This window comes from Sebastes umbrosus, chromosome 21 (genome assembly GCF_015220745.1).
Source record: "Sebastes umbrosus isolate fSebUmb1 chromosome 21, fSebUmb1.pri, whole genome shotgun sequence".
In the NCBI taxonomy this organism is placed as follows: Eukaryota; Metazoa; Chordata; class Actinopteri; order Perciformes; family Sebastidae; genus Sebastes; species Sebastes umbrosus.
Genome location: NC_051289.1, coordinates 6,586,888 through 6,598,651, shown reverse-complemented (window position 1 = coordinate 6,598,651; position 11,764 = coordinate 6,586,888). Strand labels below are relative to the sequence as shown.

General features: G+C 43.3%; 1 protein-coding gene across 1 annotated transcript; it reads left to right on the top strand.

Annotated features, from left to right (window-relative positions):
- The first annotated feature begins 477 nt into the window (after positions 1–477).
- Positions 478–6,655, top strand: LOC119480505 (dermatan-sulfate epimerase-like protein). Its single transcript, XM_037756814.1, has one exon. The coding sequence runs from the start codon at positions 1,471–1,473 to the stop codon at positions 5,125–5,127; it is 3,657 nt and encodes a 1,218-aa protein (XP_037612742.1). The 5' UTR covers positions 478–1,470; the 3' UTR covers positions 5,128–6,655.
- Positions 6,656–11,764: the final 5,109 nt, after the last annotated feature.

Sequence of the window (11,764 nt, the reverse complement as noted above, 5' to 3'; positions counted from 1 at the left end):
ATTTAGTAAACAAGATGGACTGATGGACAAAAGCGTTCTTTAGCCTGACGCAGGTTAAATGTAGGGACTCTAAATCGCCTCTCTGAGGGCAGAAGTTGATATTCCCCATTTAAAACATGTAAGGGATCAGAAGAGATGCTGTTGGCAAGTCTGAGCATGCTCTTGTTGTGAGCTGCTTGAAAGGAGGCTGTCACAGGTTGGCCAATGATCTTTGAAAATGTGGAACTACTCCTTTAATATCAGTTGTGTCCTTATTGCAAAAAAAACCATGTGTGACTTTTAAGTGTAGAATAATACATGTTTTTATAGATCAAAAAAAAGAGTGTTTTATCACCACTCTGTGTGATTTTGCCTCTGGACTTAATATTGAGCAGGAATTTAACATAACATTAGTACCATCACATTATACTGAGAGAGAGAGAGAGATTTCATGCCATGAATATTCAGCCTTCCCACTCTCTCCCTCCATAAGAGATGAGCGTCTGTGCTTCTGAACTCACGGCTCCCTCTACAGTTGGTACAGTGGAAATTTTCCATCCAGTGCAGGAAAAACAATCAAACTGCCTGTGGTGAGCAGTCGGAGAGGGAAACACAACGAGAGACGCGTCCGGAGAGATTACGCACACATCCACAGCTTTATACTTTGTGGAGAGATGTGCGTCTCCATCGGCTACGGATCTGCACACATCCCTCCAGATACTGTCGACATGCACATCTGGATTACTCATCATCTGGGAGGCTGATTCACTGTTTCCTGCAGGACAAGCTGAGAAAAAATGTCTCATTCTTTGAATACTTGAGGAGTGACGACAAGTTTCCTCAGAGAAAAAACGCGCAGCTTTAAAGAAGGAAACAAAAGGAGATTTAACAATGCAAACAGATCGATTTCCAGATCAGGATTTGCAGTTTTAAGCAGCAGACGTTTGTGGAGTGGAGAGTCTGCAGCAGAGGCTATGTTCTCCGAGGAGATGCGTTGTTTGCTGAGCTTCATGTCCGCGGATGTTGCGGCTCGGTCGGGCTGCACACGGAGCCTGTGGGTGGCTGTGATTGGACCGGACACAGACTGGGGCTGACTGATGTTTGTCCGAGAGGAAATGTTTTGTGGGAGGAGATCAATACGTGTTATTGGCGCACGCAGAAGGGAGACGATTGCCAGTCTCCACGAGCACACGCATTACTATGAGGACAGCAGGAAAAAACGTGCAGGATGTTTTTTTTTCTTCTTGGATTTAAATGCAAAACAATCTTCCTACCATCAGACATTTATGAATAATGAATGTGATGTTGCCTTTTGAAAACTGTTGGTGTGGATGCTGTTTGTTCTTGCACTAAAGTTTTTTTCTTATCATGCATGGGACTTTAATATTGCATCATTTGTCTTATACATTATTTTTGGACTCTAACAAATCACCTGGACTTTTACTCTGAAATAACAACTGAAGAAAAAAACTTTTAAAATGCAGTAAAAAAATGCATTCACAAATGCCCGGCAACATGGCAGTGAACTGGGTTGTGTATTCAGTTTTTTTGCTGCCGCTGTTCGCAGTGGGGACAGCCTTCTCGGGGGTCTTCAACACCACAGACAGAGACATTTTCACAGATGACTTGCTGCAGGTCAAGCTCACACAAGCCAGAGCGACCGAGCAGTGGAAACTCCAGTCTGCCGATTTTCATCCCAACCTATATTTTAACCAAGTGGATGTGTTGCACTTGAGGCAAAGGTCCTCCACCACCCACAGTCACATATTTAAAGTCATCCGGGCGGCCGCGCTCACCATGTTGTCAAACGTCCCCTTTTACATGCCCCCTGTGAAACATGCAGAGTTTACAAGCAAGTGGAATGAGATTTATGGGAACAACCTGCCTCCCCTGGCTCTCTACTGCCTGTTGTGCCCAGAGGACTCTGCTGCCCTGCAGTTTCTTATCAAGTTTATGGATAGGATGGCTGAATACCCCGACTGGAAGGTAACCAGTGCCCCAAACGACGAGGTCCCCATGGCGCACTCTCTCACTGGGTTTGCTACTGCTTATGACTTTATTTTCTCTTTCCTGGATGAGCAGCGGAAGGATGTTTACCTCAAGAAAATTCGCTCTGAGACAGAGCAGCTGTTTGAGCTCTCAAAGTACAGGGGGTGGGGGAAACAGTACCTCCAAAATCACCAAACCACTAACATTTTAGCCGTCCTGATGGGTGCAATAGTGGTTGGATCACACGACGTCCCGGAGTCAATGATCTGGAAACAAGTGGCAGTGAGCTACATGGAGAAAACTATGTTCCTCCTCAACCATGTTGTTGATGGCTCTCTGGATGAGGGAGTCGCCTATGGGAGCTACACGGCCAAGTCCATCACACAGTACGTCTTCTTAGCCCAGCGCCACTTCAACATCGACAACCTGCAGAACAACTGGCTGCGGGGGCACTTCTGGTTTTACTACGCCACCCTGCTGCCGGGCTTTCAGAGGACGGTCGGCATCGCGGACTCCAACTACAACTGGTTTTACGGGCCGGAGAGCCAGCTGGTTTTCCTCGACACGTTCGTCATGATGAACGGGACGGGCAACTGGCTGGCTCAACAGATCAGAAAGCACCGGCCCAAGGATGGTCCCATGGGGCAGTCGTCTGCCCAGCGCTGGGCTACGCTTCACACAGAATACATCTGGTACAACTCCCACCTCGCACCGCAGCCCCCCAACGACTTTGGAAAAGCTAGGATGCATATTTTCTCAAACTGGGGTGTGGTGACCTATGGAGCGGGGCTACCCATCGGCCAGGGGAATACTTTTGTCTCGTTTAAGTCTGGCAAGCTGGGTGGCCGTGCAGTTTATGATATAGTCCATGACAAGCCTTACTCCTGGGTGGAGGGCTGGAACAGCTTTAACCCGGGTCACGAGCACCCGGATCAGAACTCTTTCACGTTTGCTCCTAACGGACAAGTATTTGTGTCCGAAGCACTTTATGGTCCAAAGTTCAGCTACCTTAACAACGTTTTGGTGTTCAGCCCGTCTCCTACCAGCCAGTGTAACAGTCCGTGGGAGGGTCAGTTGGGGGAGTGCGCTAAGTGGCTGCGTTGGACAGATGAGGGGGTGGGGGACGCCAAAGGGGAGGTGATCGTCGCCTCCTCGCACAAGGACACCATGTTTGTGAGCGGGGAAGCGGCGTCGGCGTATTCGCCCGCCATGAGACTAAAGAGTGTGTACAGAGCTTTAGTTCTGCTAAACTCCCAGACTCTGCTGGTGCTCGACCATGTAGAGAAGTGGAGCGATTCGCCTGTGACGTCCCTCAGCGCTTTTTTCCACAATCTTGACATTGACTTTAAATACGTCCCTTTCAGATTCATGGACAGATTTAACGGCGCCATGATGGATGTGTGGGACGCTCATTATAAAATGTTCTGGTTCGACAGCCAGGGTCACAGCCCTGATACCAGGATACAAGAGGCTGAGCAGGCGGCCGAGTTTAAAAAGAGGTGGACTCAGTACGTCAATGTCACTTTTCCAATGACAGGCACAGTCAGCAGAGTGGCTTACGTGTTACATGGACCATATGTCAAAGTGTCCAGCTGTAGATTTATAGATAATAGCAAAAATGGAGTGAGACTTTCTTTAACCATAAATAACACAGAGAGGATAGTTTCTATTGCGACGAACTACAAAGACATCGGCGCCAGGTCGACTTATTTGGGATTTGGAGGTCACTGTAAAGTTGAGGATAGATATCAAATCACGCGATATGGCCTTGGGACTCAACTCATCCCCAAACAAATCAGCAGTGATAATCAGCTGTTTGACTTTGGCTTCACAGTCAACGTGATAGCAGGGGTCGTTCTCTGCGTGGCCATCGGATTTTTGACCATGCAGAGAAAGTTTTACGTGTGCTTCAGCAGGCTGATGCGCTACGCCCTCCTCTCCGTGCTCATTCTGTGGATAGCCGAGCTGCTGTTTGTGTCTAACAGCTGCGATCAGCTTCTCTGTGGGGTAAAATGGAAAGTTGCAGGTGCCAAAAGCGAAGTAAACAAACAAATCAGACTGTACGAACAGCGCCGGCTCCCCCTCCCCACCGTCGTCATAACAACCCTTCCCGGATCGGGATCGGAAATACTCAAGCACCTTTTCTACAACAGCTCGGACTTTGTTTACATTCGAGTTCCCACCGAGCACGTGGACATCCCCGAGACCGAGTTTGAGTTTGACTCCCTGGTCGACGCCTGCGAGTGGTCAAGGTCAGATGCCACGCGCGGACGGTTTAAGATTATTCAGGGCTGGCTGCATTCGCTGGTCCACAACACAAAGCTGCACTTGCAGAATATTCAGCTGGTAGAGGGCAGCCGGGTCAAACAGCCCCAGAGAGTCGGCCCCTCTAGGGACAGAAAGAAAAGATCCAGGAGGAGAGAGCCGGCGTCTGAGCTGAAGGGCAAACTGAGAGCGAGTCTGGACAGAGATGCAGAGTACGTCAGGGAGATGAGACGCCATGTTTTGGAGTACCCGAACGCCCGGGTGGTCCTCAACATGCGGAGCGGAAGCTGGGCGCTCAAACTGCCTTTCATCCAGGAGGTTGTTGGATCTTCCCTGAGGACAATCTACTTGGTGAGAGACCCCCGAGCGTGGATTTATATCATGGTTTATAACAGCAAACCCAGCCTTTACTCCCTCAAAAACATCCCGCAGCACCTTTCCTTGATATTCAAGGAGGATGCTGTCAGCAACGGGTGCCCGACTGCGGCGCCAGAGTTTAAAATAATCCGGCGGCTGCTGTCCCGTTCTGAAACAAACCCCATCCTGATACTGGCTCATCTGTGGCTGGCTCACACCGCAGCAGTGCTGAGAGTCAGCGAGAGCCTCCCCGAGGAGTCCTACCTCCAAGTGAGGTTTGAGGACGTGGTCAACTCGCCGCAGGAGACGGCGGAGAGCATACACACATTTCTGGGGGTGCCCATCTCACCCGCAGCCCTCAACCAGCTCCTCTTCACCACCTCCACCAACCTGTACAATCTAATGTACGAAGGAGACATTTCACCAGCCAACATTAACATGTGGAGACAGAATATGCCCCGAAAGGACATCAGACTAATAGAGGACGTGTGTGGGGGTGTGATGAAGAGGCTGGGTTACACCGGGTCTGCCAGTTAACTTCCTGCTGCTGGTCAGCTGATATTGAGCTGTCTTGTTTACTGTAGCTGCCATCCACTTCTGTAAAGTTTTTCTTTTTGCACTGACTTTAAAAAATATGTTACAAGTTGAGGAGAAACTGGGTAGCATTTTTCTGTTTTTTTTCCCTGTTTGTTTGGGTGTTGTACAGCCTACAGCAACAGATGTTTGTGAGGGAGGAATATTTTACATTAAAATAGGTAGAAGGGAGCTTATGTGCTTTCCCTCCCCCCAGCAGCCCTTCATACTCACTTGTAGCACTCTTTAATTGAGTGAGATCTTTGCTGTCTTACATGCAGAGTTGAATTTGAGCATTATTGCAGCATCCTAAACGGTACAACAGCTCACAGTGAAGATTAGTTACTGTTTGTCTTAGTAAGAGATGAGAAATTAGTTTTTCAGATCCCTAATCTGTGATGTCAGAGAGATGTTTGTGCAAAATCCATATCTGTTATTTCTGGCGTTATTTTTTCGCGGGGTGGATCAAGAGATATTTACTGGTTTGGAACAGATACATTATGAAGCTCATTAGTAAGTAAGACCCATATTTATTGACAGTCTTCTAATTTGTAGCTTCGGGAGAGACTAATTTGGCTGTCTTGAATCTGAACATCCTGTGCTGTTTCCCTTTAAAACTACAAAATGCTGCAATGTATGCAAAGAAATAGATAGCAGTGCTTTATTGCTCCAATATAGACATATGAATGACACGGATTGTATTTTCATTACATCAGTAGAGGGATTTTTATTTGAAGCTCAAAGATGGCACGGTGGCTTAGCACTTTCGCAGGGACCTCCTTTGATTGTATGTGGGAATCAGTGCGTTTTCCAAAGCTAACTTTACTGTATGTACTCGATTAGCTCGGAAATATGAAACCTCTGAAGATATATAAACCTCTGAAGATATTATGTGTAGAAGAAAAGAAGTTAGAAGTATTTATGGGTTCCAAAGACACATATCCCAAAGGATCAGGAATGAATATGATTATTATAACTCCCTTTGGCATTTATTGAATTAGATCAGAGGAAAGTGCTTAATAGGAATCAAACTGGGGAAAAAAAAACTGTCAGCTTTGACACATTTGTAGTCAAAGCAATTTCCAAAGCATCCCCCTCAGCTACTCATATTAATCTGCAAGATGCCATAACTGAGGCTTACCCCGTGTTTTATTGTTGTACTGTCCTCACTGTAAAGGCCTGGAGGAAATGCAAACAGTTTCCATTTCCCGTCGTGGTCCATCAGATAACCAATGATCTTTTAGGGCCTTTGTCTTGAGAGAGTTCAGTGAGCAGTGGACTGAACAGGGACTGAGCAGGGGGTGAATATTAAGTACAGCTAAAGGAGAAAAAAAAAGAAGAAGAAGTCAGAGACCATTTCTACTCTGTGATGTTATGCTCTTTGGCCTGGGCAAAAATGTACGCTCCTCAGTAACCTTTGATGCTGTCTTGCTTCAACATTTCTGTTCTGTAAATGATGGTTCTCTCAATTTTCGCATCTGTACACACACACTCACACACAAAAAAGAAATCTCCATCTTTCCTCAGCTAGAAACAGTCCTGTTTGTTTTCTCCTCTACGAACACTGAAACCCTTGACTGCCTGGAAAAAACCCGTTTGATGTTTGTGGTCTTTGAATGTGTAGACTTGGCAGACATGCTTTCACTTTGGTGTTGCAATCCTGTTACCAACTCTGTTTTGTATTTGCTCGTGGGGATATGGTTCCTTGCTTCTGTGGCCTTGAATTACAATCATTTTCTTTATAAAGGTTTTCTGTGGGCTCTGGAGCAAGAGGTGTAAAGACTATAATAAATTCATAAATATATCGGCATTCAGTCTTTTGTTCCGATGCAGTGAATAACAGTGTGATTATATAACGGTCGTCATTATACTCATGTTAAACTACTATTATCACTATGAAAGAGACAGCATGCATTTCTTTCTTTACTGCTAACCCGCCAGTTAAACTTTTCTGTGCTGCTACAATTATGCAGCAGCAAAATCTCCCGTTTTATTCGACATGGATGACAGAAGCCTAATTGCTTGTACGGGTGACGTGCATGACAAGGAGGAGCCAACAATTAAAAACATGTCAGGAAATTCTTTTGTCACGCTCCGGCTGAGACGGGACCTTAACGGGAGCAGCCTTCGAAAAAGACACATGCCGTGTCTCGCATCTCAGACTGGTTCTCAATGAGTCAGTCATTTCATTACTCATTTGTTCGTGATCCCTCCTGTAACACTCCTAATGCTTGGCAGGGTCCTCTGTGCCTAATCCTTCCTGAGAAAAAACCTCAGGCGAATGCTTTGAAAGGGAGGTTTCTACGAGTCCTGACTTGCACTCGCTGCCGGTTAAGTCGTCTATTTGTATTCACACTGCATCCAGGAAATATTGGTGCACTAATCTCATCATCAATACTCAGTTTGACCTTCTGATATTCTGATTTTAAGTGTGTCAAGGTAGATAACTGTCCCAGAAGAAGTACTCAGATCTCTTACTTAAGTAAAAGTAGTAATGCCACTATTACAAGTAAAAGTATTAGCATCAATATATACTTAAAGTACCAAAAGTAAAAGGAACCATTATACAGAAAAGCGCATTTCAGAATCTCTTTTATCATATTACTGGATTATAATTATTGATGTCTTAATGTGTACATCCCTTTAATGTTGAAGATGGTAAAGGGGGAGCAAGCTTTTCTCATACACAGCTCGTAGTGAACTCATGTATATCCCATGAAATGAAGGAGGTCGGGTGGATGGGAGGGTCAAAAAACAACATGACTTCTCCCAGGAGGCCGCTGTTTGCGTAACTTGTGAAACCAGAAGTTGATGTCTTTATTGCATAACATCCGTTCTGAAGTTACACCACTTCAGAGAGATGTTTGTGCAATATCCATATCTGTCATTTCTGGCATACATTTTTTGGGAGGGTGGATCAAGAGATATTTACTGGTTGTGGAACAGAAACATTATGAAGCTCATTAAGAACTAAGACTCTTATTTATTGACAGTCGCTTAATTTGTAGCTTTGGAAGAGAATTTTCAAAGAGTAATTTGGCTGTCATGAATTTAATATCTGAACTTGAAAAGTAGTATAATACTAGCATAAAATAGAGTAGTGAAAGTACCTCAAAATTGTACTAGTGCAGTATTTGAGTAAATATACTGTTACATTCCACCACAGCCAATAACTTCAGTTCCATGTAATCACGTGTCTTACTTTTACAGCTATTATTGGATTTCATGGGGCCACATTCTTGTACTTTACTTGAGTGTTTCCATTTTATGCTACTTTATACTTCTAGGTCACTACATCTCAGAGGGACTTTTTTTTGCTGCATTTCACTATCAGTATCTAATAATTTAATATAATATATATCTCACAGGGGTAATTTTTCTGCAGAATGAATCATTTTTTTTATACTTTTTGAACATTTTGCTGATAATCCTTCTGTTCTGAATACTTCCTCCACACTACTGCCAGCAGGACACTGCAGGGTATCTGCACCGCAGTCCACTTATTAACTATTTATTAACATCTACAGCTGGAGACTTGATGGATTCTTGTACAAATCAATTATTAACATTTTCTATTGCAAATGAGTAACTATTTGTACATTACTGACATTTGCTGTGACCCATAACCCTTTATTAATGACTTCATTAGCATGTATAACCACAGACTTAATGGCTTACTTGTAAAAGCTAATAGATAGTTAATAAATTGATTGTAGTCCAGATGCCCTGCAGCTAAAAACACAGAGCAGGTGTGCTGCTGAAGGAGGATAAACACCAGCCAGAGAGATTATTTACAACCAGCAACGCCCCACAAAAGTGATCTCATTAATGACTAATCTATAAAGAATAGTAAATGGTTTATTACCCATTAATGAAGCTATTTTTTTACAACATTAAAAAACGGCCGCCTTATGAGAATGTGGCACCAAATTTATATTTCATGATACCACTTTCTAATAAGTCAGCCTTTATGTAGCCTAAGGTTTATAAGTTGTAACTAATGACTTCATTAATAGTAAATGAATCATTTACGAATACTTCATATATTATTATATATATTTCTGAAATATGATGCTTTTTAGAAAGTGAGAATACATTCATTATTAATGACTTGAATAAAGAGGTTTTTCACAAACTGGCAACCCAAAAGTTGCTCCTATTGATGTCCCTTACCTGATTTATAAAGCTTTAGTAAATGATGTATTAACCATAAAATTAGGCATTACTTTAAACCCTTTATAAAGGATGCCTGATAGGAAAGTATTAGTGATTTAAGATGAAACACAGGTCACTTTATCGCTGGACTTTTTGACAGGATGGCACAAAACATTAATCTTCCCCATAAAGCTAATCAGGCTAGTTCCCACGTTAAGTCCATAATCTCTGCCAATGAAATTTAATGGCATCTTAGAAACAGGATAAAAATAAAGCTATATGTCAGCGTGTTTATTTCCCATCTGGAAAATAACACTGCTGCTGCAAAGCAAGACAAATATGCTTTATGTAAACCTTTTGATGTCTGATCACAAGAAGCAGATTTGCAGAACTAATTTAAGCTCGACGGTTGCCTCACAGATTAGCGCTGATGTTTGATAACCAATACGTAATCATTGCATGAAATAAGGTTTTATATAGAAAACGATGAAAAGCTGCATTCTAATCTAATTCCATGCGGCAGCTCGGGGAACTGATCAAGTAGCTCCCTCAGACTATTAAGCACATGGAGGTTATCCAGATAGAAAAGCGGACTCAATTTCAGCTGAGTAGTCATACCCTTCGCCGTTCCACCTTTATCTTTTCGCCACTGGTGACTCCATGTCCCAGGAGAGCCTCTCCCTCGCCGGCAGCCATCGCTCCTGCCACTGCTCATTAATTAACCTTTGCTGCAGCCGCCATCAGTCAGAGAGCAGCAGACATGCTGGAGAGGAGTAATCATCGATACCGTGTAAGGCATTTGTGCCGGAGAATTAGCCAGCTGATGGAGAGCATCATTGTTAAAAGTTTTAAAACTTCAATATGAATTTGATGTGCATGACTTGTGTCCTTCAGATGACAGAGGAGGAGACTTAACTGACAAGGTGTAAGCAGCTGGCGATGCCACTCTCCTATATTGTCATTTTCACTTTGGTAAACAAAGCCTGTCACATCCCACTGTTCAAATTTACCTGCCGAAGACGCTGCTGTGTTTGGATATGGGGAGGCGCACACATCCCGGGAATTGCTATTAATAAGAGTTGACTTGCGAGGAAATATGGCGCATTGTCAATTTGTAGCTGGTGGCAAGTCATTTCTGTAGTGAAAATGGGATCTTCCGTGCCAATAAAGAACAGCGGCAACTGCTAATGAAGCCCAGTCTGGTCTTCCAGCGCAGGGAAATCAGACCAGCTGAGGCATTTTGAATTTCACTTCAGGCAGATCTCGATCTGGCTCACAGTTGTGAATCAGAAACATTCCTTAAGGCTTTACACAGTCCTTATTGCCAATTTCTATTTTCCTCCGGTTTGACAGGATATATCATCGCCAGCTGAATTCGTCAAAATGAGATAATTCCACATTAACTGCAGAGCTGTTCTCGAAGGATTTCAAGGTCCTCTGTGCATTTCAGTTAGAATTTCCTCCACTTGTTTATTTGCAAACAGATTTTTTTTTTTTTAGTGCAGTTTACTTTATTCCCAAAGAGGTTTTTTTTGACCATGCGTCTGTCTTGGGCTGCACAATTAATTGAAATTTTATCTTAATCACAATATGGCCTACTGCCATTTTCAAATCGCAGGAGGCGCAATATTTGTTAAAGATGAAATGTCTTTATTTTAATTTAAGAAAACATCTTTGTAATAATCGCAAATTAATCACATTTTATATCTGTTCAAAATGAACCTTAAAGGGAGATTTGTCAAGTATTTAATACTCTTATCAACATGTGAGTGGGCAGTATGCTGCTTTATGCACATGTATGTATATATTTACTATTGTGAATCAATTAACAACACAAAACAATGCCCAATGTCATCCGTAAACCCTCACAGGTACTGCATTTAGCATAAAAAAAGATGCTCAAATCATAACGTGGCAAACTGCAGCCCAACAGGCAACAACAGCTGTCAGTGTGTCAGTATGATGACTTGACTATGACTTGCCCCAAACTGCATGTGATTATCATAAAGTGGGCATGTCTGTAAAGGGGAGACTCGTGGGTACCCATAGAACCCATTTTCATTCACATATCTTGAGGTCAAAGGTCAAGAGACCCCTTTGAAAATGGCCATGGCAATTTTTCCTTGTCAGAATTTAGCTTAAGTTTGGAGCGTTATTTAGCCTCCTTCGTGACAAGCTAGTATGACATGGTTGGTACCAATGGATTCTTTAGGTTTTTCTAGTTTCATATGAGCCAGTAACTTCACTCTAGTGTTAATGCATTGAAGAGATTACAGGCGTTAAAACGAATATGCGTTAACGTGTTATTATGGCGTTAACTTTGAGAGCTCTAATATTTTCAAAATCGTTCAGCCCTTCATCTTCGTCTGAAAGTCGAGTGAACGTCTGTAGAAATTGAATTTCCCTGCTTAGCAACGTGACATAACTATATGACAGGGGACTTCTG

Bases quoted from the DNA above. Each gene is read 5' to 3' on its own strand.
- LOC119480505 (XM_037756814.1), top strand. From the start codon at position 1,471: ATGCATTCACAAATGCCCGGCAACATGGCAGTGAACTGGGTTGTGTAT.